At 45.0% G+C, this 25,735-nt stretch overlaps 1 protein-coding gene across 1 annotated transcript in view; it reads right to left on the minus strand.

Annotated features, from left to right (window-relative positions):
• PSMD14 (proteasome 26S subunit, non-ATPase 14) overlaps nucleotides 1-25,215 on the minus strand; it is a 77,589-nt gene extending 52,374 nt beyond the window's left edge. Inside the window, exons 1-2 of the mRNA XM_044303467.1 lie at nucleotides 25,075-25,215; nucleotides 11,113-11,164 (exon numbers count right to left, since the gene is read on the minus strand). Of these exons, the coding sequence (XP_044159402.1) occupies nucleotides 11,113-11,160 (48 nt within the window). The 5' untranslated portion in view covers nucleotides 11,161-11,164; nucleotides 25,075-25,215. The remainder of the gene's footprint in view (nucleotides 1-11,112; nucleotides 11,165-25,074) is intronic.
• Between the last annotated feature and the right edge of the window lie 520 nt (nucleotides 25,216-25,735).

A 25,735-nucleotide genomic window follows, 5' to 3' on the forward strand; every position in this document is an offset into this window, starting at 1 on the left:
TCCACTCTTATTTCCAGTGCTAGTGGCTGCCAAGAACCGCTGATCGGCGGGAGCCCCACCGATCCAATAATGACCTAAGAACAGGTCATCAATGCCTAGAGACTGGACAACCTCTTTAAAGGGGGCGTCTTATGATGGTAACCTAGCCTATTAGAGCAAATGGCTGTGATAGAGGGTAGCCCGCTAAAAGTGGACTCCCTCTACGAGTTAGAGCTGCTGCAAACAAAAACAGTGGGGCAGACTAGACGCGTCCATGCATTACACGGCCAGCAGGACCATCGCCGGCACGAACAGATAAGTCATGATGAGACCACCTTTTTAATAGTCATCCAATAAATGTATCTTCTGGTTTCCCTACATATAACCGATGAGTCCAATGGTGGCTCCCACATCATCAATCCAAAATGGTTTCCCATGTTCAGATGACCCCTTAAAAATAAAGTGACATGAAAGGTAATACGTAAAGGAAGGCTATGGCTCTAGGGGAATATTTAGTTGCCCAAAAACCGAGGTGAAATTGCAGCTATGATCTCAATGGCTTTCCTAGGAGAGAAAAAGTTGCAAACAACTTCAGGCAAGACTGCAACCAAAAGTCATAAAGAAGCCCCCGACTTCTACTGAAACAATCAAGTGGCTTCTTTCTAAGCACATTACAAACAGCGCTATATGCTATGGGGACATTTAGTAAAGGGGTTGTGCAAGAATAAGGCAACCCTCCCCCCACTTAGCAGGACCTGTAAAGGGAAGCTTACTTACCTGCTTCTCCCGTCCTGCGATGCTCCCTCTCTGTAAATATCCAGTTTGATGTCGCCTGCAGTCAATCACTGGCCGCGGTGGAGACCACATCAACCTGCGTCAAGTGACCATGTGTCCTGACATAAGTTGATCCGGTCACTGCAACGGCCATTAATTGGCTGCGACGATGTCAAACTGGACAATGTTTTCTGCGAGGGAGCCCAGCGGAGAATCGCAGGCAGGGAGGAGAAAGAGCAGGAAGCAGGTAAGTAAGCTTCATTTTACAGGCCCGGCCAAGCAGGGGGTTGCCAAAAACCCTCCATTCTTACACAACCCCTTTAAGACTGGCGTTTCATACACGGGTCTTCATCTGGTGCATCGTGGGCTGTCCTTGCTCTAGAAATTGAAATCTATGACTACAGAGACGGCGTAGCTTTGTGCCACATTGCAGGGCTGTGGAGTCGGTAGATAAATGCTTCGACTCCTCAGTTTTTTGTACTTCCGACTCCGACTCCTCTGTATTTAATATGCGAATGTATTTTATACATTCCTTGAAGGAAAGAAAGAAGTTCTTCTAAGCTCTTCTAGCACAGAGAGGTAGTTGGGCAGAAGCTGCTGCCTTCTCCTTTGTGTGCTGATCTTCTGCTGAAGACAGGGCAGTGGGAGGATCCAAGAAGGGACATTTATTTTAAAACATGATTTCCCTAGAAGAATCCCATAGTCATGTTTAAAGTTTAAGATAACATTCTGAGTTTACACGTTTTATAGCCTTAGCTGAATGACAGCAGTTTTTCCAATGGTTTACAGCAGGGATGTCAAACTCGTGGCCCTCCAGCTGTTGCAAAACTACAACTCCCATCATGCCTGGGCATACTACAGCTATCAGGGAATGATAGGAGTTGTAGTTTTGCAACATCTGGAGGGCCATGAGTTTGACATCCATGGTTTACAGCTTCAGTCTTGAACTATTGACCCTCCATTCCCTTCACTTATACAAGTGTCTCTAGTCCTGCAAAACACATATTTACTTAACCCCTTATCAGTGAGAGGCGAGGTAAACCATGGGCATTGTGCTCCCTGTAACATCAGAACACAACACAAAGTATATGTATTGCCACTCCTAATTGTGCATTGCGTGCCATATAGTGAAGCATATGAAAAGCATGCTTCTTCACATCACTGAACGCGTTTGTTTTGCGGTTACGTGAGGCACTGCATGCATTGACCTTTATTCTTACAGTAGAGAAGTCATTAATTATAACTGTTTATGAATTCGGACATTTAAACTTGCTTTTTTATTTTTTTATTCCAATTTAAATTTAGTAGGAGTCGGAGTCGGTTCATTTTTTTCCGACTCCAGGTACCCAAAATTGACTCCGACTCCTCGACTCTGACTCCACAGCCCTGCCACATTGTGCACCAATTTCTGGCACAAGTGCAAGAAATACGCTCCATGTGTCAGAGGTATTTACTATCCTGAATGCTGCTCCTATGACTCGGACGCGTGGCATTATAATGATTTATAAAGCTGTGTGTTCCCGATCGACCTCATCTGTAATGATTCGTACAGTCGGCATTATGCGAGCACAATTCAGTACAGTTGAGGTCGGGCAGGAACACACAGCATTATAAATAAGAACACCACGAGCTGATGTCACAGGAGCAGCATTCAGGACAGGAAATACCTCGGACACACAAGGCGGATTTTGTCGCACTGAATGCTCTGCTGTAAAATTCGCAGGAGGCTTATCCCTTTGCTAAAACGTGCAACTTTTTATTAGCTTATGATCAGTCAGCAGGGCCACGTCCATAGCTGTAATCTACATGGACCGCCGTTTTATTAATCTTTTTGTGGAGGCAGATCTTTAAACGTCCCCCACGAGGATGAGGACCTAGTCCCGTGCGACTGGCAGGTCTTACAGGTCGGCATATATATTATGACTGCTCCCTAGAGCTGTGGAAAGCTGTCTCTTTTCCATCCATTTCACGACAAGCCCCGTGCCTGAGAATTCACTTCCCAAGTGCTACGGTTTGAGCACCATCCATGTTGCCCTACCCTGGACGCATCCCAACTCTCCCATCTGATAAAATACACTCACAGATGGGAGAACATGATAGATAATTGGCAACCGCGTCAGAAAATCTAGTGGCTATTGCCATGCAAGTCTCCTACCTCGCCAAATCAAAGAGCATGACACTGAACGTTACTGCGCTCAGCTCGGATTTAAAAAGAAAGCAGCAGCCGTGCGACCAGTGACCAGCAGGGGTGAGGTTCTCAGCAAAGAAAGCCGAGACCTTACAAAATTTTCCGTTTATTTCTTCTGTATCATTTCCTTAGGGTTTTCAAGATCACTGTTTGCTGTCACTCGATAGGAACCTTCATTGTTACTTCCAGGGGTAAAAACCTTGCCCTGGTCACGTGACGGACACACAGGAGCATGGCTGTACAGGCAGTGGTTGCGCTGTGGGACCGACAGCCAAACAGCTGCAGTTTCATGGCAAGTGCAGGTTAAAGGGGTTATCAAAGAGTAAGAAAGAGGCCTTGCGTGCACGCATAGTCAGTGCGCTGGCTGACGCTGTGCGAGACGTCAGGTCTCTCCCAGTGCATGCTGGGATGAAGACGCGGACTCCATGTGTCAGCGCACGCCGCACTGCCAGGAAAGGTAGGTATATAGTTAGCGGGGGGATCCTGTGATGGCAGGTGGCACCTGTGATTTGGCATGGAGGGGCTGATCTGATATGTGGGGGATATGGTGGGTGGCCTGGAGGCACTGGGGAAGGGGGACATCATGGCAATCAGGATGGCATGTAGGGGCTTAAGGCAGTGCCATCATGGGGGCACTGGGGGAGTGGAGGACATAGCAATGGATGGCATGGGGGTCTGGCTCTGATTGCAGCAAGGGAGGGTCTGATGGTGGCATGGGGGTCTGATTTGAGGGCAAGGCTGACTGACTTGGGAGGGGTCTTATCAAAACGCTATGTCACTGTGCAACATTTTTTGTCCGGACCCCCATTACAGTCAATAGGCATTCAGCTATGACTGACGCAGCCAGTGGACGCTGGCAGTCTATTCCTCCAGCGGAACAAACTGCTGGAGTTCACAACATAACCTTAGATACACATTCTGGCAGAAGAACAGCCTGCAGGAGTAAACCGTATTTGGTATAGCCGGATTCAACCAGCTATATGCTCTCATTGACTATAATGGCCATGTATCGGCATACATACTGGGTATTCGTCTTCTGACAGAATGTATATTGCAGCTGTGAAAGCAGCCTTGTGCTATACCACTGAGAAATAAAAATATTGTTTTTTATAAAGAAATAAGTTATTTTAAGAAGGTTTTTCTTAGAGTACTCGATTAATCGTAAAAAAAAAAAAAAAAAAAAAAAAAAAAAAAAAATCGATAGAATTCCCCAATCCTGCAGCCCTACTCATGACCTTACATGACTGCGACAGTGGCAAGAGGATTTTTGGTTACAGGTCAGCTACTGTGAAGAGGACCTGTCGCCTCTCCTGACATGTCCCTTTTAGTAAATACTTGTATTCCCCATGTAATAACAATTCTGGAGCATCTATTCTTAGGGCGCTATGTTGTCCCATTCCTTTGGTATTTCCAATAGAAATTGCTAGCAGCTTGCAGTCAAGGTACGGATGGGTGTTACCGATTGGGGGTGTGTCCCTGTAGAGTCTGTCACCAGTAGCTCTGATTGGACAGTCAGACACACCTGCTACTGGTAACACCCAGAAGTACCTTTACTGCAGACTGCGGGCAATTGGTAAACTTCTAGCAGGAATAATACAGGAATGGCACAACAGAGTCATAAGCAGAGATTCTCCAGAATTGTAATTAAAGGGAAATGGAAGTACTTACTAAAACAGACATGTCAGAGGAGGTTAGAGGTCCTCTTCAACAGCATCGACACGTGAGCCTGCAACCTGCTTGATTTGGTCTTTTTCAGCATATGCCAAAAACAAGTGAACTTGGTGTTACCCTAAGTTCACACCTGAGCGTTTTACAGCGCGTTCAAACGCGCTGTAAAACGCTCAACACATGAAAACCAATGCTTCCCTATGGGAATGGTTCTCACCTGGGCGTTTTACAGCGCGTACGATCGCGCTGTAAAACACCCGACGCATAATCAAGTACTTGAGCTTCTTTGGGGCGTTTTGACGCGCGTTTGTGGCCATAGGACACTGCAGTCAATCACACAAACGCGCGTTTACTATTACAAAAAACACGCATAAAAACACGCGACAAAAACGCGCGTTTGAGAAACGCTCAGGTGTGAAAGCAGGGTTAGGGTACGACACATGGAGCGGTTGCTACGGTGGGTTAGGTACTGCATGGCCGTACAGGTCACAGTGGGCTGTAATTAAACTAACGAGACCACACTGTTTAGTCAATCTGCATTGTTAATGGCCGTGTGGTGCCCCCGCAATACTGCATGGCCATTAACAATGCAAACCTACTAGACAGTGCGGCCACGTGGTACCTGACCGCAGCACGGCCACGTGGTCATATCTTTACAGATGCTTAGTGACAACCGTTCGGAACCATTACAATACAGTACCTATAAGGCTGGTGTTACACACGGGGCTTATTTGGTGTTTTTGCGATTGTAATTTTTGGGTCAATGGCTTATTTTCATAATTTTTTTTTTTTTTTTATAGGCAGCATATACAGACATTTTTGTCCCATAGACATTCAGGCCTCTTTTACACGAGTGTGACGGATTGGCTCGGGATGCGTTCAGTGCGACTTGCACCATTTTGCAAGCAAGTTCAGTCAATTTTGTCTGCGATTGCGTTCAGTTGCATTTAGCGTTTTTGTTGCATTTTTCACGCGCGAGATCTCTTAGCAATCATCAGTGAAAAACGCATCGCATCTGTCCTTGCTTGCGAATGCAATGCGTTTTTCACTTAAGCCCCATTCACTTCTATGTGGCCAGGGCTGCGTAACAAAAAAAACGAATATAGAACATGCTGCGTTTTTCAAGCAAGCAGAACTGATGTGTGAAAAACAACGCTCATGTACACGGCCCCATTGAAATGAATGGGTCCGGATTCAGTGCGGGTGCTATGCGTTCACTTCACGCATTGCACCCGCGCGAAAAACTCAAACTTTTTTTTTTTGCCCTGCCTGAGCGTGAATGTGCTCTGTAAAGTTTTGAATGGCATTTTTTGTACCAATATATTTTCTCCATACTTTCCCCACCCAACTAAGACAGACAATTTTTACGCTTTTATTTTGGCCAATAAAAATGCACAACTCAAACCTATGTCCCCATTTTTTCCTCAGACCATAAATGCTATATAAGGCTACATGCACACAACCGTATGTGTTTTAGAGGTTCACAAATTGCGGATCCGCCCAAAAAAAAAAAAAACGGATGACATCCGTATGTTTTTTTTTTTTTTTTTTTGCAGGTTCATTGTAACAATGCCTAAAACGGAGAAGAATAGGACATATAAAAAAAATTTTTTTGCAGGGCTATTGAACGGACATACGGATGCGGACAGCACGCGGTGTGCTGTCCGCATTTTTTTGCGGACCCACTGAAATGAATGGGTCCGCATCCTATCTGCAAAAAAAAGAAAAAAAAGAAACGGAACGGAAACAAACAACGTTCGTGTGCATGTAGCCTAAATCTGCATGGTTATACCCACTGCTATTGTGTCAGTGTTCACTGAAATTCTGCCATTCTATTCACAGACCAGGAACAATAGGATGTAACCAAACTGGAATATGTTTGCTATGGCTTTCTATAATGGCACGCCTGCCTCTCTGGCCACCGACCATCACTCCACGGCGCTCCTATCTGCTCAGGTCGTTCTTCTACCATTACAGACAGTGGAGTACGAGAATATTCAGCGTCTAGTCAAAAAAAAAAAAAAATTGAAAAAGTGCTTTTTCAACGTAAAGACAACTGCAGACGAGGGTAAAGTGTTATTTCTTGCGCTGTGAATACGATTGACGCTACATGCTTCTTAAGGAGCAATAAATTAACATTTTGCTAGTTTCTCGGCAGAATCAATTGTATGAGGCCCATATGTCGACCTTTCAGACACATTTTCTCACATTTCAAGAAGACAGATGACAGAAGCTGGAATTAAGGAAGTTAATTATGACATCATTAAAATGCGCATTGAGAACCCCAATGGCACAAACAAGGTGAGAAACCCCTTTTGACCTTAGACAAAAGGTTGGAGGAAAATGGAGACAAATATCACAGGCGGGCACATCATCTGCCCAGCTCCCGGGTTAGGCTGTGCCACCAGATGTTCTTAGAAGCAATCTTTTCATGCCAGACGAAACTGATGAACCAAGCAGAAAAAAAAAAACCCTCATCTAAAAAGTGGGCACCCAAAAACTTAACTAAAGGAAAACTCCCATAAAAGGCAGAGTATTCCACTGAAATAAGTCACCGGGCAATAATTATTTTCCCTCCCATGTCTTGCTAGGCAGGTGGCTAAACAGACTCGGCAGTTGCCTAGAAAGCTGGTGACCACACTGAAGCGTCTTACTCTTGTGGGGATGGCAGTGGTCACCCACTAGAGATGCAGAAACAGGTTTTTACCTGCATCTCCGAGCAGTGGGCGCAGCGTAATTTCCAACCTGGAGCAGAGTTTTAGAGGACCACTAATTAAAATAAATTACATATTGTTTAAAGGGGTTATCCCACTTAGCGTTTTTATACTTACCTGCTGCCACCGCGCGTTCACTTCCTGGATTCTGGCTGGGGGCGGGCTTCATCTTGATTGAAGTCTTCTCTCGGCCGCGCGCTGGACTGAATGCGCACGCCGCCGCGCATGCGCAATGGTGACTTATTCCTACAGAGCCTGCGTGCGCGTTCGCAGCTCTGTACTATTCTGGCCGGGAAGAAGTCACCGTCGCGCATGCGCGGCAGCGTGCAGAACAGCGAGCGGACCGGCCGGGAGAAAAGAAGGAGTCTTCTGGGCAAGCGCGACCTTCCGGCTTTTGGAGAAGAACAGTGGTCGTAACCAGGGGAGACCGAGTCACAACAATCAGGTAAGTGGGTATGATTTTTATCCTAATCGGTGGGGATTTGTTAATAAAGTATATTTACAAAAATGATCACTGTCAAATCATTAACAGATTTAACAGTGATCATTATGATGGGATAACCCCTTTAAATTAACATTTTTCTGTGTAAATTTTTCTTCCCTTGTACAAGGACCTCTGCATAGGTCACAGAGCAGGGCCAGAAAACTCTCCCATAGAAGTCGGTGAATGCTAGGAAGGTCTCGTCCTGCTCTTCCCGTCGCTGGATGTTTTCATCCACGCGACGGGGAGATGCAGCAATCAGGAGCGGCGCAGGTGCCGGGGTAAGAATAATCTATATGAGGGGCACAGGCATTTTGTAACATGTTTTAAACATTAGATAACCCCTTTAATGTAATTATTCTGGAAAGCATTTTCTCCTGCTGTGGTGTATTTCACTTGGGGGTGTTACACAATCAGGAAAATGGCATCAAAAAAGCCTCGGATGAAAAATTTCCTGCATGAGTTTTGTGTATTCCAAGATCGTTTCTATCAACCAAATGGCCCTTATGTGTCATTTTGGCAAGCAGGAGAGTGGACCTGTCCTTATGCTGCCCCCACATAACCTGTGCTTCCCTCAGAGCAGCGCTCACTGCACCGCATATAATACAAATGAGCATTATGAAAATTTTAGGGTATTTCTAACAGAAAAAAAATGTTTTACTTGAAAGTTTAGGTACACTTTAAGTTACTACCCTATGGATTATACAGAAGGTTCCCTAGCCTATGGTCTACAGCAGGGAGGCCCAACGTGTGGCCCTCCAGCTGTCGCAAAACTATACAGGGCCTGGCTGCGTGCACACCACATCACGGATGCGGACTTGAATGGGTCCGCAATCAGGAAGATGCTGTGTGGAATGGAGACACAGCAGCACTACAGCGCGCTTCCGTGGGGCTTCTCTCCGTGCTTGCGCACGGCAAATAAAGTACAACTTGTTCTATTTTTTGGCAATGTGGACGGATCACGGACTTATTCAAGCTGAATGGGTCAGGATACGATGCGGCAGCCGCACAGATGTTGCCTGTGCATTGGGGACCGAGCAACGCCCATGTGTATGAAGCCGTAGGCCTCCTGCAGACAAACGTGTGCGCCCTGTGGCTGTGCTGCGGTACACAAATTTGGGGCTGCAATGCACGAACACCGACCGTGGGGCAGTCGCAGCAGATCGCGGACCCATTCACTTTAAGCCGTAGTGCTTCTGTAGGGTTCCATGCTTCCGTTCCGCATCTCCGGACCCACTGAAGTGAATGGGTCCGTATCCGTGATGCGGAATGCCCACGGAATGCCGCCCGTGTATTGTGGATCCACAAATGCGGTCTGCAATACGGCAACAGGCAGCACACGTTCGTGTGCAGGAGGCCTTATACTGTGTTTCAGTATAAGGCCTCAGGCACACAACCGCGTATGTTCTGTGGTCCGCAAACTTCGGATACCAGCTGTGTGCATGCCGCCATTTTCTTTTTCCCCTTCTGTAAAAATGTCCTATCCTTGTCCGCGAAACAGACAAGAATAGGACATGGTCCATGTTTTTTTTCGGGGCCGCAGAACGGACATACGGATGTTGACACTGCATGTGTGCCGTCTGCATTTTTTTGTGGCCCTGTTAAAATGAACGGGTCTGCATCCGATCTGCAAAAGAAAAAAAAAACAAAAACGCATCGGATTCGGGAAATACATATGGTCGTGTACATGGGGACAAAAACATAGGAGCCTGTCAGGATTTCATGCTGTCCATGGTTTGGTCAAGAGCATAAGCCTTCTGACAGGCTTCCTTTAATGACAAGGCTACAATACTTGCTTTTAATTGACGTACATAGAAATCTGCATACTCGTTATATTACGGGAAAATAGTAAAACTTGTTAAAGAAATATATCCAACTAATAGTTTTTATGTATAAATATATATATATATATAGTACAGTAGCAGTTAAAATGGTTTTCTGGGACGTAGATATTGCTGACTAGATCAGATCGGAGGTGGAGCGCCACTGATCAGCTACTTCAGGCAGTTGCCCACACTAGATACTTTACACTGGACAGCGGGCTCTACCACGGTGTTGTCTCCAGTGCGTTGTCTGAGCCGAATTGCAGAACCCGGGCATCGCCACAACATAGCGGATGGAACCTTCTACTTCCGGCTCTGTCCACTGTATTGTTTTCTGGCGCTGCCCCGAAACAGCAGAATGGTGGGGGGTGCATGGCGTCAGACCCCACTGATCTGATATTGAGAACTGATCCCTGAAGACAGGCCATCCATACCTAAGTACCAGAAAACCCCTTAAATAAACTTTTTATAAATGCTAAAATATTATGGGGGGTATTTATTAAGACCAGCGATTTAATAACCCCATGCGCTGGAGGTGGATCCGCCGAAGTGATGAAAAGGCGTCGGCCTCTACATAACTTCGGCGCATCCACCGCCGGTCTAAATGTAAGACCGTATCCTTGCTGGCTTAAATTTAGACCATTTTCTACACCTAAAACAAGTGTAGAAAATGATAAAAAGACGAGGCCGTACCCTTCCCTGTTAACGCCAGGTCTAAAAAGGGGACGGGCACAGGTTGGCAGGACCATCTCATTTGCGCCGCAATCTGTGACAGTGTTCTGCCATATATCTGATAGTAAATGACCCCCTAGATGTTTCATACTTCATTGACATTATCCCATCTAGGGGATCTTTTCATTTTTATTTAAGTAACAGTAAAGCATGCCTTACAGCCGTGTCTATGGAATACTGGTAGCTGTCCCCCATTTTATCAGTCTGTGCTATTATATACTACATCCAATGATCGTTTGTGTTTCTGGTATTTTTCTTGTTGTATTTCTGGTTTCTTCATGCCATTATTTCATTATTTTTTTTTCAATTATAGGAACAGAAAAATGAAAACAGCAGCAGTATTGGATCTGCCACATGTCGGAGCCGGACTATAACGGGGTCTTTAAGGTTACCATCATGGGGTCTGCCACCTTACTGGACTAAATAGTGCAGAATGCCGCATCATTTGGTCTTTTTTTAAAGGAAATCTGCAGTCGGTTTACCATTTTTTTTTTTAACTAGTACTAAAGTTTTATTACACATATAGTATATCTAAACCAATGTAATGGCCCATAGACACATTCTGCATCTACAGGGCTTTCTCTGTGATGTCCATGTGAAAATACCCAATAGACATGTGGTCTTTTCAGCTGCCCAGACGCAGTGTGTGAATGCGGCCTTATAGTAAGCAGCCTTCCTGTCCTGTAATTCACCAACCAGGGGTTGATGGTATTTAAAAAGGTAGTTGACTGGTTTGAAGTAACAGCTACTGACCTGCCCAAGTCCAGGCATTCCTCCTCCGAGCCTTAGGAGTCGATCCATATTCCTATAAAATAAAAATAAAATAAATGAAATGGCACGCACCTTATCAGTCAAACTACATCCACCTTCAATCACTCAGTATGCCAAAAATATTGGTGGTAATTACAGCACAACATCAGTCTTTCCTGTTAATTAACGCCACATATTAATTCAAGAAGCTGTCTCCTCCACTAATTAACAGACAGTATTTGCGGCTTTAGGTTTAGTTTTCATAAGTCAGAAAAAAAAAAAAAAAAAAAAAAAGTTGTTTTTGATGCAATATTTTAACTGAAAAAGGTAATTTTTCTCCCGATCGAGCTTCTTGAAGAAGCAGTGCCTGAATGGCTTAGTTCTGATTACTAAGTGTGTCGTTCGGATAGAAACGAGCCACGCGCTTCCATCTTATTTAAGAGTAACATTCTCATTAGTAGAGCCTTCACTAATTAACTTTACGCTTGTCACTTTCCATCAAAACTGCACGTGAAGGCTAGCAGGAGAAAAATGAACTCCGAAGCGCTAAAAAAAAGGTCCTTCATTTGCTTTTCTGGGTGATTAAAACTTTTAGGAGGATTTTCTAAAACTGCGTTACATGTGAATGTGCTGTGTGAGAGCGGACAATGTAAAGCTGCCATACACATTAGATAAAGGGCGACTGATTTTGGTGGAACCAGCCAACAATTAACATGTATGGGTCTCCTAACTTAGCAGGGAAGAAAAGGATCAGACAGCTGGATTTCTACATGTCCAAGCCTTTTGTCCTGGCGAGATAAGCCTCCATAAGGTGTCTGACAGCAGGTTAACCCTCTCGCCACGTGTATGGAGGGGATGGGGAGAAAGTGTTCACCCGACTGATATCTAGTGTATATGGCTGGGCTGATGGAAGATGCACCCATGGTTAGGCTCTATTCACACTTGTGCAGGGTTTTCCAGTTTTTGGTACACAAATAGCTCAGTCTATTGTTATTGTAACGCACTGACTGCGTCGTCCCCAAAACCTAACCGTGACTCCACCAGTGCCAAACTGTTTGCATTATGGTGAGCAATGCCTTGTAAGCAAGTCTTATGGGGTTGCATGACATGTCTGAATACGGGTACTTTCACACTTGCGATGTGAGGAACCGTCAGGCAGTTCAGTCGCCAGAACTGCCTGGCGGATCCGGATCAGTCTGACAAATGCATTGAAATTCCTGATCCGTCTCATTTCCGGTGTCAACCGGAAAAACGGATCCGGTATTTCTTTTTTTTTTGCATTTTTTAAAAAGGTCTGCGCATGCGCAGACCAGGAAACCGGATTCGGTTTTCCAGAACACTTGGTATCGGATCCGGCATTAATACATTTCAATGGAAATTAAATGCCGGATCCAGCACTCCAGCTAGTGTTACGGAATTTAGCCCGGAGAAAATACTGCAGCACGAACTGAAGACATCCTGATGTATACTGAATGGAATGCTTTCCATTGCATTAGGATAAAACTGAAGCGTTTATTTCCCCTGGTTTTGAGCCCCTAGGACAGAACTCAATACCAGAAAAGAATAACGCTAGTGTGAAAGTGCCCTACGCTGGGTTATAGTGAAGTGGCATGAAATATTGCGCAACTTCCTCAAGCAATCTGACTGACCACTGGTGGTGAACCAAGGCCACCAAGACAGAAATGGTCCCCGGGATACACCTAACTACTGTGAGGCTACCATTGTTTGTAGGTTATTCTGTACTAATAATTATGGGTAGGGTTGTTGGGTTTTTTCAAACAAGGATGTGTTTTTTCTCTCACTTCACCTATGCCATGCCAGTTCACAGCAGAGCAGTCTCTGCTTTAAAGGGAGCTCTCAGAGATTCGAAACCTATGTTCAAGGGGTGGGAGATGGCGCCAAAGTTGAAAAAAAAAACTCATCTTTCATGCGTACACCGTGTCCAGTAGGGATCTCCCATTTCAGTCACTTCCGGTTCGTTGGACTAGAAGTCTGACATACCTGTCACCACTGCCGGCCAATCAATAGCGGTTCTGCACAGGTCACTGCTGAGGCCATTCACTGGCCGGCAGAGGTGATGTTCATGTAAACAGCAAACCACAATCTGGTCCTGGACATGGTGGGGACGGGAACTGGACCGCTACTGAAAGGCTTTTTTTTTTTTTTAACTTTGGCACTATCCCTGGTCCCCTGACCATGCCTTCCTGTGTTGGAGAATCCCGTTAAAGTATAGCTCGACAGCCATGATATTTTTTTTTTTAACATTGTATACAGATTCATTTTCCGCACATCGAGCGATCATCGGTAATATACATGACTGAATAATCAGGAACGCAATCATTCATTCAGATACAGAGTCATTATGGTCAGCAGCATGTCCCGGTCTACACAGGAACGATTTTAACTTCTGCTTAGAAGATCTCTAATTACATACAAGTCTCTGAAGATTCTTTTGCACTCACAGAACTCACATTTTAGAGAAACATTTAGAGAAATACATATTTTTTATTACAGAAATATTTATAATCCATTAGAATACCCAAAATATAATATATATATATATATATATATATATATATATACACACACACACACACACACATATACACACGATCTATATCTATGCAGAAATACAAGATTACAAGTGAAAGCCTGAGACAGAACCGCAGGAACAATGACATGTTTTGTAATTCTGCTTCTCCTTGAAGAACACATATGCTCCTGAATTGAAGAAAAAAAAAAAAAACTATTCGCATGGAAGTCGTCCAACATCTATGTCTACCACTACACTGGAAGAATGAAGTGCAGTCTGACATTAAGGGAAGAATGACAACAGACACAGCTACTCCGAGCGCCTCAGCCCCGATTTTCTTATGTCACAACGATGCATTGATGAGGATGATGCCGCTCTGCTAAATTTCATTCATTATTATAAATGAGATATTTCATCACTACAGACAACTTGTGCGAGTCTGACAGGGTGAGCCACAGCTTATTCATAAAAATTATTTTTAAATGGCACAAATTAAAATATAGTGATTATTAAAATATTTGTTATCAGTGCGGTCGAGGGGAATTTATTAAGACTGGCTATGACCAACAGGTGAGACATCCGTCTGTCACCTCCGCCCCTATCATACGATTAAAATACTGGGTAGTCCTAGGGACCACCAGGTCTGACATCTTTGTCCACCTATTTGCATTCAATTGTTTAATGACTTGGCCATTCACATCCCCTTTCTAAGCAGACATATTTTCATCTTTTTTTTTTTGTTTTTGTACATGTGGCTTTGAAAGCCATACATTTATCTAATTTAGTTATTTAAATTATTTTGCATCTTTTTCAGGGACACATGGAGTTTCATTTTATGCCCTTTTTTAATTTTAATTCTAGCAAGGCACGCAATTGAGGCGCTTTCATAAATGTTTTACTTCCAAACAACAAGAACAAAACAGATAGAGGGCAATATTTTCACAACACATAGCTAGAATGATAAAATAAAAAAAAATTGTAAAATAGATCAATGTACTACAAAATAAATTCAATCCCAGGGATAAAATGCTGCTGTCAGCAATAGCAATACTCCACTTGGTATTGTGGCCTGCAAATATAAAGAGAAGATGGCGTTTGCTGAATGTTCTGCAAGAGTGGGCCCCAGAATTGTGTTCATTCAAGGGGGAGTCCACTTTTCTGATACTGATGACCTATCCTTGTCTTCATGTCCATTTTTGTCTGAATAAAGGGTTAATCCCTGAAACGTGTTCCATGTTAGGGTCCATTCACACGTCCGCAATTGCGTTCTGCATTTTGCGGAACGGAACTGCGGACCCATTCATTTCTATGGGGAAGCACGACGTGCTGCCCGGATCCGGAATTGCGGATCCGCACTTCCGGGTCCGCAATTCCGATCCCGAAAAAAAAATAGAACATGTCCTATTCTTGTCCGCAAATGCAGACAAGAAAAGGCATTTTCTATAAGAATGCCGGTGATGTGCGGTCCGCAAAATGCAGAATGCACATCGCCGATGTTCGTGTTTTGCGGCTCCACAAAAATAAAATAAGCAAATCCATAATTTTTGGGGGTTATACTTCTTTTGTCCTGCATGCTATCCTCAGAATAAAAAAGTGAGAATCAAAAAGCAGCGGCGGCTCACCCTCTTCCTATACGGATAAGGTGCACACCCCCTGGTCCCACCCTTAGGACCAAATGTAAAGAATTGTCTAGAAAAAAACAGGTGTGGGGGGGCACACTTCAAAGGACAACACTCTGAGGGATGGTAATAGTACAATTTAATAAAATTTAAATTAAGAATCCCCTAAAACATACATAAAATATGGTACATCATTGAATATGTCCCAATCAATTATAATGCACACTCAATTCGTAGAATGGCTCTGTAAAGCAATGTATACTGTTATCCACAATCGGCAATGCTATCCAAATGATTGATAGCTAAAGTCCAGCAACTTCAAGCTTAAGGTGATAGTGTCCCGCAAGTAGATAGGGCAGATATATATGTTCACATACACTGACGGCCGAACTAATAATTGGCCTGTTTGTTCCAGTGCACTCTTAATCTAATGCCCACACTTAGGAGCTGACAGTCCAGAACTTGAAAATGCTGTTATAAGGTAAAGTATGTGCTCCAAACCGAGCCCGGTCTTACCCTTCACCGCTGTTGTGGCGTTGTTACAGGAGGCCGCACACCCGCAGCGTCCCACGTGGTGTGCTGCTGCCTGTACGCGGCGTCCCACGTGACCTGGTTTCCAAGGGGACCGGATGCAAGCTCGTGTGACGTGTAACTTGTGCGTCAGCATCCACTCTTTTGGCATCCCCACCAATCAGATGGTTGAAGGGGGCCTGTTGCCCCAGTGAGCGCTGCGGCCTCTTCCTCGGCCAGTGACATCTCGTTTATTGGTCAAATGGCCTGCAGTGTCTTGAAAAAACGTAATTAGACTTACCGGTAATTCCGTTTCCTTTAATCCACCATGACGGCCACAAGTGAGAGATGACCCTTGACCTCTGTAGGGGCAGGATTATACAGAGAGAGTTTAAATTGCCCCCACCCCTCCGTGTTCTTCCAAATTACCAAGGTAGGTGAGCAATCTATGGGTGCCCCCATTTCAGTATTAGTTCATACCCAACTAGATATAAGAATTCAGTATAACTTATCTACATAATACTATTTATATAGTTGTTGTTTTTTTTTTTTGGGGGGGGGGGGGGGGGAAATTATATATGGGCAGTCATGGTGGATTCAAGGAAACTGAATTTCCCATCCCATCCACCATGAGGGCCACAAGTTAGAACTAACAAATATTTACATTGGGTGGGAGGTCGCCTGCAGAACTGTCCGGATGTTCTTTTCCTAACCAACTGCAAAACATCTTCTAGATTTTAAGATAAATGGCCGATGTAACCTTTTTTCTACTTGATTTGAGAGTGAGGATTAGGCCGCATGCACACCGCCTTTTTTCACAGCAGTGAGCGGTCCGTGGAACCACGGGCTGGATTCCTGCTGAGAGCAGGAGCGCACGGCGTCATTGGTTGCTGCCGCCACAGTACAGTAATACACTGGTATGATCTATACCAGTGTATTACTGTATGACGCCGTGCGCTCCTGCTCTCAGCAGGAATCCAGCCCGTGGTTCCACGGACCGCTCACGGACGTGTGCATTCGGCCTAACTCTGAGAGACCCTGTCTTCTGAGTGACTGGCTCTCAGGATCCAGACAGCTAGATTGTAGATCTGTGGGTTTTGATTTAGAGTCCATTCTCCTGGATGTAAAGTTTGCCGACTCAAAGAGAACCTTTCACCTGGATATCCATAATCTAATTATTATCCTACCTTATAGTGCGGCCCCCACTGATGTCTTGGCACTTTTTTTTCTCTCTAAAGAATCCCCCGTTCGTCCGCCTTGGTCCCCGTATCTTTTGGTGCCTCATATGCTAATGAGGCGACTCGGTTATACTAGGCATGGACTTGTATTTCTCCTGGGCGCGGTTATCTTCTCCCTCGCGGGAGAAGGAGCTGCAATTCTCGCAAGAACTTGAGCTCCTCCTCTCTGACTAAGAGCGGGGCACTCTGATTGGATGCGCTCGCAGCCAGGGAGAAGATAACCGCACCCAGGAGAAATACAAGTCCACGCCTAGTATAACCGAGTTGCCTCTTTAGCATATGAGGCATCAAAAGATACGAGGACCACAGCGGATGAACGAGGGCTTCTTTAGAGAAAAAAAAAAAAAGTGCCAAGACATCAGTGGGGGCCGCACTAAAAAAGGTAGGATAATAATTAGATTAAGGATATCCAGGTGAAAGGTCCTCTTTAAGAAGTTTGCTTCTAGATTTTCTGACTCTTTCATGTGAACCGAAATTAAGGAGAGAACATTTCCTACTGCCCAAGAATATTATTCGTTCTACTTCTGCCAAAAGGATTGGATCTTGTGCCGCCCTGATGTTTTACATATGCCACCGTTGTGATATTGTCCGAAAGGACTTTCAGATGTCTGTTCTTTGATAGGTAGTGAGCTTTTGTAAGGGCCATAAGGGCTGCATACAGTTCTCTGTAATTTGAAAATCAGATAAGTTTTTTTTATGATGACTGACCAGTCTACCTGGAAGTAAAAGCTTCCTACCTTTTCTTCCCAACCTGAAGCCCTGGCATCGGTCATTATCTGAACCTCTGGGGTCCTGAGCCAGTCTGTGCCCTGAAGAAGTTTCTCTTCCTCTCCCCACCAATCCAGGTCTATTTTGACTGCCGATGGAATGTTGGTTTATCCTGTCCAGGGACGAATGTTTCCTGTTCCAGTTTTTGAAGATCCATGATTGCATGGTTCTGGTGTGGGCCTGACTCCATGGAACTGAATTTATGCAAGAGGTTAGGATACCTAGCAGACCCATCGCCTTTCGAATGGAGCATCTGTGAGTGTTCTGAAACCTTGTTATTTTCTGTTTGAGGGATCTTATCTTGTCATGGGGTAGATAAGTCCTCTGGGATACAGAATCTAACACTATGCCCAGAAATATTATTCTTGTGGACGTGGTGAATGTAGATTTTTTAGATATATGAACCAGCCCAGAGACTTTACCACCTTGAAAGTCTCCTTTTTTAAGCTTTTAATTATTAGAAAGTTGTCTAAATAGGGTACGATATTTGCTCCCTTTCTGCATAGAAACGCCATTTCCACCACCAACGTGGTGAAGGTTCTTGGGGCTGATGATATGCCGAATGAAAGCGGCAATCACTGAAGGTGGTGGAGGGAACCTCTAGGATCCCTTACCGCAAACTAAGTATTTCTAAGAAACCTGATGGATTGGTATGAGTAGGCGTCTTTTAAATCTATCGACGCCAAGAAGGCGCCCTCTGGAATCAGCGGAATGGTAGAGGCCACTGACTCCATTTTGAACCTCCTGTACACGCTTAATTTGTTTAAGGGTTTTAGATTTATTATTGTGTGGTAAGAATCATCGGTTTTTTTTTTTTAGAGTCTTGAGCAAAACTCCTGCCCTTCTTCGGCATATAGTAACATAGTACATAAGGACGAAAAAAGGACATTTGTCCATCCAGTTCGGCCTGTTATCCTGCAAGTTGATCCAGAGGAAGGCAAAAAAAAAACAAACATGAGGTAGAAGCCAATTTTCCCCACTTTAGGGGAATAAAAAATTCCTTCCCGACTTCAATCAGAATAACTCCATGAATCAGCGAGCCCTCTCTAGTAGCTATAGCCTGTAATATTATTACTCTCCAGAAATACATCCAGGCCCCTCTTGAATTCCGTTATTGTACTCACCATCACCACCTCCTCAGGCAGAGAGCTTCCATAGTCTCACTGCTCTTACCGTAAAGAATCCTCTTCTATGTTAGTGTACAAACCTTTTTTCCTCCAGATATGGTACCCTTATTATGACCTCTGATCTGATTTGGTCCTGAACCTCCTTGTTGTGGGTCTTAATTGTGAATTTCTTTGGAGGGGTTGAAGAAAATTATTTCTTGTAACCCCTGTGCTAAGATTAAGGCCCAGGGATTTGACGTGACGAGAGTCCATCGCTCTAGAAAATTCTTCAAGCTTTCTCCTACTCTGGCGTCATTGTTTGTTTCCTTGTTTGTTCTGGGGATTGAGGATAAACCCCCTACCTTTGCCTCCTTTACTGTAGCTCCACCGACCTGTCTTACCCTTCCCTCTATAGGGTCTAGACTGGGAAGAAAACGGTCGAAAGGTTCTCTTTATTATCCATCTCCTTCGGAAACCCCTTCTTTTTGTCAGCAGCTTTTTCCAGTCACTCCATTCAAATGTCCGCAACGTGTTTTGCGGATCTGCAAAACACAGAAAGCGGCAATGTGCGTTCCGCATTTTGCGGACCGCACATTGCCGTCACTAATAGAGTATGCATGTTCTTGTCCGCAATTGCCGACAAGAATAGGACATGTTCTATTTTTTTGCGGAACGGAAGATCCGCAATTCCGTGTCCGGGCAGCACATCGTGCTGCCCCATAGGAATGAGTGGGTCCGCAATTCAGTTCCGCAAAATGGAGCCTAAAGCTGCATCCTTGGTGGAAAAACGTACGGACTCAGCCGATGCGTCAGCCAGGAAGCCTGTTGCAGATTTTTTTTTTGTGGATAGAGCGTTTATAATATCTTCCCTGGGAGTCTTATATTTTAGATGCTCCTCCAATTCTGATAACCAGAAATACATAGTTCTGGCCACAGATGTGGCTGCAATATTAGTCTTGACGCCAAACATCGCTGCTTCCAAAGCTTTCCTTAGAAGGAGTCTGCTTTGCGTTCCTTCGGATCACTTAACTGCAAAGAAGAATTTTTAAAAGGTAAAGCCGTCATAACTACTTTCGCCACCTGAATGTCGATTTCGTGGATTTCATCAAATATCTTACATTCGGCTGGATTAAACCTTAACCCATTTCTAAATTCCTTTGATACACCTAGCCTTTTTGCCTGTTCGATCCATTCATCCAGGATCATATCCTTAATATTTTCATTAATGGGGAATACTTTAGATTTTTTAGTACGTGGCTTAGAGATATCCTCAACTCCCATGGTAGATCTTATGGCTTTGAGTAATTCTTCCATTTGATCTGAGGAGAAGAAATATTTCTTATCTTCTATGATCTCTCCTTCTGAAATAAGGTCCTCCTTAAAAATCCGTCTAGAGGTGGAGGCATCCTCATCAATGTCCTCTGGCTCAGAGGTAGATTGAACGGATAGTCTAGGTTTTTTTACTTGGTGGGATAGGAGGGCTAGGGGCTCTCAGAGAGGCCATGGAAGATCTGATTTCTTGGATAAATGATCTCATTTCAGAAAAGATAGATGGTTGCTTTTCTTTTAAGACGTCAGATATACAGACTTTACATAACTTCTTTTTGTAGTTATCTGGTAGCTTCTTGGCCCAAGTAGCGCACTTTAGAGATCTAGATTTAGCTTTTGTTTCCTTTGCTTCTTAGGCTGGGTTCACACTTGGGCGTTTTACAGCGCGTACGATCGCGCTGTAAAACGCCCGACGCTCCAAAAAGTACATGAGCGACTTTTGGGGCGTTTGTGGCCATAGGACACTGTAGTGAATCACACAAACGCGCGTTTACTATTACAAAAACGCGCATAAAAATGCGCGTCAAAAACGGGATGCTGGAGCCTCAGACGCCAACATAGTGGTGGAGTTGCTGCCACTGAGCCGCATGAGTACCACTTTTATTCCTCCCGGCGTCTAACGTCACCTTGATGCGCCTGGCATGTTGCAATGTAGTTCTGCCTCCCCCGCCTTTCAGTCTGGAGATCAATGCAGCTCTGGCTTTCGCAGCACGCACGCGTGTCCCACGTGGATCTGACATCAGCGGTCTGCTTCCTACCTCAAACCGCGATCGAAAGGAGCGCAGGCCCAGCATGAGCCAGAGCGAGCGCCCATGTTGCCTCCACTGCCCAAACTTAGTCCCAACCTCGGGAAGGCAGCGGGGGATGATGAAAGGTATAAAAAAAAAAAGCATAGGAATCATCACCTCCCCACAGGGAGGCCTCTCTGTATGCTTACCCCGTAGGGCAGGAATAACACTGAGGGTGAGGAGGGGTGGGGGCAATTTAAACTCTCTCTGTATATTCCTGCCCCTACAGAGGTCAAGGGTCATCTCTCACTTGTGGCCGTCATGGTGGATGAAATGGAAAGTATTCATACCCCTTCAACTTTTCAAAATTTTTGCACCTTACACCCACAAGCTTAAATGTATTTTATTGGGATTTTATTCGATAGACAAAATAGTAAGTATCTGTAAAGTAAAAGGAAAATGATACATGGTTTTCAAAAAATTTTATAAATAAAAATCTGGGAAGTGTGGTGTGCGTTTGTATTCAGCCCCCTGTACTCTGAGTCAATACTTTGTAGGACCACCTTTCACTGCAATTACAGCTGCAAGTCTTTTGGGGTATGTCTCTACCAGCTTTGCACATCTAGAGGCTGAGATTTTTGCCCATTCTTTTTTGCATACTAGATCGCGCTCAGTCAGATTGGATGGAGGGCGTCTGAGGGCAGCAATTTTCAAGTCCTTAGATTCTCAATGGGATTTAGGTCTGGACTTTGACTGGGCCATTTTAACACATGAATATGCTTTGATCTAAACCATTCCATTGTAGTTCTGGCTGGATGTTTAGGGTTGTTGTTCTGCTGGAAGCTGAACCTCCGCTCCAATCTGAAGTCTTTTGCAGCCTCTGTCAGGTTTTCCTCCAGGATTGCCCTGTATTTAGCGCCATTCATCTTCCCATCAACTCTGACCAGCTTCCCTGTCCCTGCTGAAGAAAAGTATCCCCACAGCATGATGCTGCCACCAATAGTGAGGATGTTGTGCAGCGCTAGTTTTCCGCCACACATAGCGCTTGGCTTGTGGCAAACTGGACTTCTTATGGCTTGCTATTAAAAATGGCTTTTATCTTGACACTTCCATAAAGGCGAGATTTGTGGAGTACACGACTAATAGTTTTCCTGTGGACAGATTCTCCCAACTGAGCTGTGGATCTCTGCAGCTCCTCCAGAGTGACCATGGGCCTCTTGGCTGCTTCTCTAATCAGTGCTCTCCTTGTCTGGGCTGACAGTTTAGGTGGACGGCCGGGTCTTGGTAGATTTGCAGTGCTCCGCAAATTGATCAGAGCTTGAGATTTAAAAAAAAAATTATATATATATATTTTGCATCACCAAACACATGAGCAATATGTGCTGGGCATAGCATTTCTACAGTATGGATCCACAAAATACTGATGAGTTCCGTATTTTTTGCGGACCCGTTGACTTGCGGAACGGAAACGGAATGCACATGGAGTACCTTCGGCTGTTTTAGTGAATGGATCCGCATATGGTCCACAAAAAAAAAAAAAACTGAACCGAAGCGGAAAGAAAATATGTTTGTGTGCATGATCCCTAACCCTGTTTACACTTCTCCAAAACTTTATCCCTGACCTGTCTGGTCTGTTCCTTTGTTTTCATGATGCTGAAAACCTCTGAACCCTTCTCAGAACAGCTGTAGTTATACCGAGAGTAAATTATACACAGGGGGACTGCTTACTACTTAGGTGACTTCTGAAGGCAATTGGTCACACTGGATTTTATTTAGGGGCACCTGAGTACAGGGGGCTGTATACAAATGCACGCCACACTTCAAAACACGGATGGCGTCCGTGCGCGTTCCGCAATTTGCAGAACGGCGCGGACAGCCTTTAATATAAATGTCTATTCTTGTCCGCAAAGCACGGACAAGAATAGAGTGTGTTATATTTTTTTAGCGGGGCCACGGAACGGAGCAACGGATGCGGACAGCACACAGAGTGCTGTCCGCATCTTTTGCTGCCCCATTCAACGGCGGCTCGGATGCGGACCAAAACAACGGCCGTGTGCATGAGGCTTAAGTCTGTGGGTGTAACATGAAAAAATGTGGCAAAGTTCAAGGGGTATGAATACCTTTTCAAGGCACTGTATGTGCAGCTCAGTCCAGTTCAAATGAAAGCAAGGCTCTATACAATTCACAGCACTGTGCTTGGTATGCTCTGAGGAAGCTGCAGCAGTCAATGAAGCACTGCAGCCTCTTCTAACGGCTGATCAGCAGGGGTGCTGGGAGTCTCACCCCCACAACCTCATATTGTTGACCTATCCTGCAGATGGGTGATCAGTATTGTATCCCAGAAAATCCCTCTAACGATTTAAACTCCACAATATATCTATACCTGGAGACACTACAGACATCACTCAGAGAAGAGGGTGGGGTAGTCAAGTAGTAGCTCAATGCTGACAGCACATCAGCCTGAGGGACCACCTTACAGCTACTTATCTGAGCATCAACTACCTCGCAGAATATGATCCCATTCACAGTGATGCAACTAATAAAAAGCTCTGATACAGGCAAATTAACCTTGCTTTCCAACAACCCTACCTAGCGCTGTCAGCAGTTTTGCAGGGTCAAAACCAACAGAAACCCTTAAAAGAAAGTCGTAACGGAGCAGGAAATGTCCCCAATGTCTGTCTCTCTAGACCGGAGCTAAATTCATTTCTATGTCTCTTTTCAAAACTAGCCGAGCGCGCTGCTTGGCTATTTTCCAATATTCCAATAGAAATGGGCGGCAGTCGGCTCTTCTTCACTTTGCGGGTTCCGTTCTAGAGATAGGTGCGAGTCCCAGAGGTGGGACCTGCACCTATCAGACATGAGATGGGCCAATCCCTTTGGAGAAGTTGTCCACTTTTTTATATTATAATGACTAGTATATGCTAAAGTGCGTTATGGAATCCAATACCGTGACGGAAAGCGTAACGGAATGTCTTGAGAGGCATTCCGTCACAATAGAAGTCTAAGGACAGCATAACAGATCTGTCTGGTTTCCGTTATGCTGGCCATAAACTTCTATTATGCCGGAATGCCTCTAAAGCCACCTGTGACCAGTGGAGATCCAATGCCTAGCACCCACTGCCAATCAGCAGTTTGAAGAGGCTTCGGCACTCCAGCGAGAACCGCCACCTCCTGGCAGCTTAGCAAGCACAGCGCCGCCTACTGTATACAGGTTGTGTTTGGTACTGCAGCCCCGGTCTAGGGATGAACGAACTTGTGTTTTCAAGCTCGGCGTACAAGGTTCGGGTTTTACCTAAGAATTCTGTTATGGATTCTGCTACCATGGAGCGTAACTTAAGGTCCGTGGTAACGGAATTTAGAACAGGATTCTTTTGATAACCTGAAGTTTGCTCATCCCTACCCAGGTCCTGAGCTGCACATAGGTCATGTGATCGATGAACATGACATCACTGGCCCAGGAAAGGGCCGCGTTGTTCATGGATCGACACGGTCTCGTCAAAAAGCTGATCAGTGGGCGTGGGGCGGGAGTCAGACCCCCACTGATCAGATACTCATTACCCATAATGAGGACAGGTCATCAGTAATAAATGCCTTTGAATACCTGAATGAACCTTGTTCATAGAAAGCTGCATAATTAGTGTAGAAAGAAAAGCTGTTGCCCACGGCAACCAATCAGGTCACTGCTGTCATCTTTCAGGAGCCCCTTGACTGGTTGCTACTAGCAACGACTCCACTTCTGCACTTGTTTTTGCAATGTTTCACTTTGTGCTTTCATTCCTCGCCATTTTCAATAACTCGTCTAGCTGTCAGTGAATGGAAAAATAAAGTAATGGAAAGGGCAGGGGACCAGTCAGTGTCTGGAGCCTGGCACACTGGGCGCACATGACTCGGCATTTCCCCGACCCCGCTTACACCTCGGCTCTGCCCCTCTCCAATATCAAACACGTGAGCGGAACCTATAGGAGAACTCAATACAGCAGCAGTCCAGCACAACGACCACAGCATTCGGCGTGAACAAACTAAAGTCCCAGGACGAACCTGAGGCCTAGTGACAACTCGCGCTCTCATACACCCCGCGGTGACAGGAGGCTGGTTGAAATGCTGAGGCAGTATGGCTTCTAGCGGCCGCTTTACCTGTCAATAAACTTTTCGGTAGAAGAACGAAGCCTTTTCAGCGTTTTCTCACTTCGGCAGCAGCAGTGAATCAGCCGGATTTCATTCAAAGCAATGCACCCAGAGCACTTCCGGGTGTAAGGGACGTCACGTCCGGTCTTTTGCAGGCAACCAATCAAGGGGGATACACAGCAACGTAAGTGCGCTATCGAATGCTAGAGGGAAAGCGGCTTTCGTGTGTCTGTAGTACAGGAGCCATGTTTGGTGCGCCGTGGTGTATTTAATATATGTACTGAGTAAAAGGCAAGGAAATGGTGACTGCTTATCGCGTTAGTGGTGGATATGTTGCTGTGTAACTACTGTATACGTTTGCAAATACCTGAAATAAAATAGGTGCACTTCAGTAACTTGGAGATAGCACAGTGCCGCAGATTTATTACATGCTCCTTTTAGACAGAGAGTGGCTGTGCTATAGTGACAGCCCCAATGGTTCTACCATAACTGTGCCCTCGTAACAAGAATAGCTAAAGGGCAGCGTAATGTAAATAGCAGTCAAAGTCCACATTTGATATAGTAAGAATCATTAAAGGGGTTGTTCGGGTTCAGACCGGACCCCCCCCGGCAGCCCCCCTGACTTGAGCATGGGAGCAGTTCATGCTCCGATGCTCTCCTTTGCCCCCTG

This window comes from Bufo gargarizans, chromosome 8 (genome assembly GCF_014858855.1).
Source record: "Bufo gargarizans isolate SCDJY-AF-19 chromosome 8, ASM1485885v1, whole genome shotgun sequence".
In the NCBI taxonomy this organism is placed as follows: Eukaryota; Metazoa; Chordata; class Amphibia; order Anura; family Bufonidae; genus Bufo; species Bufo gargarizans.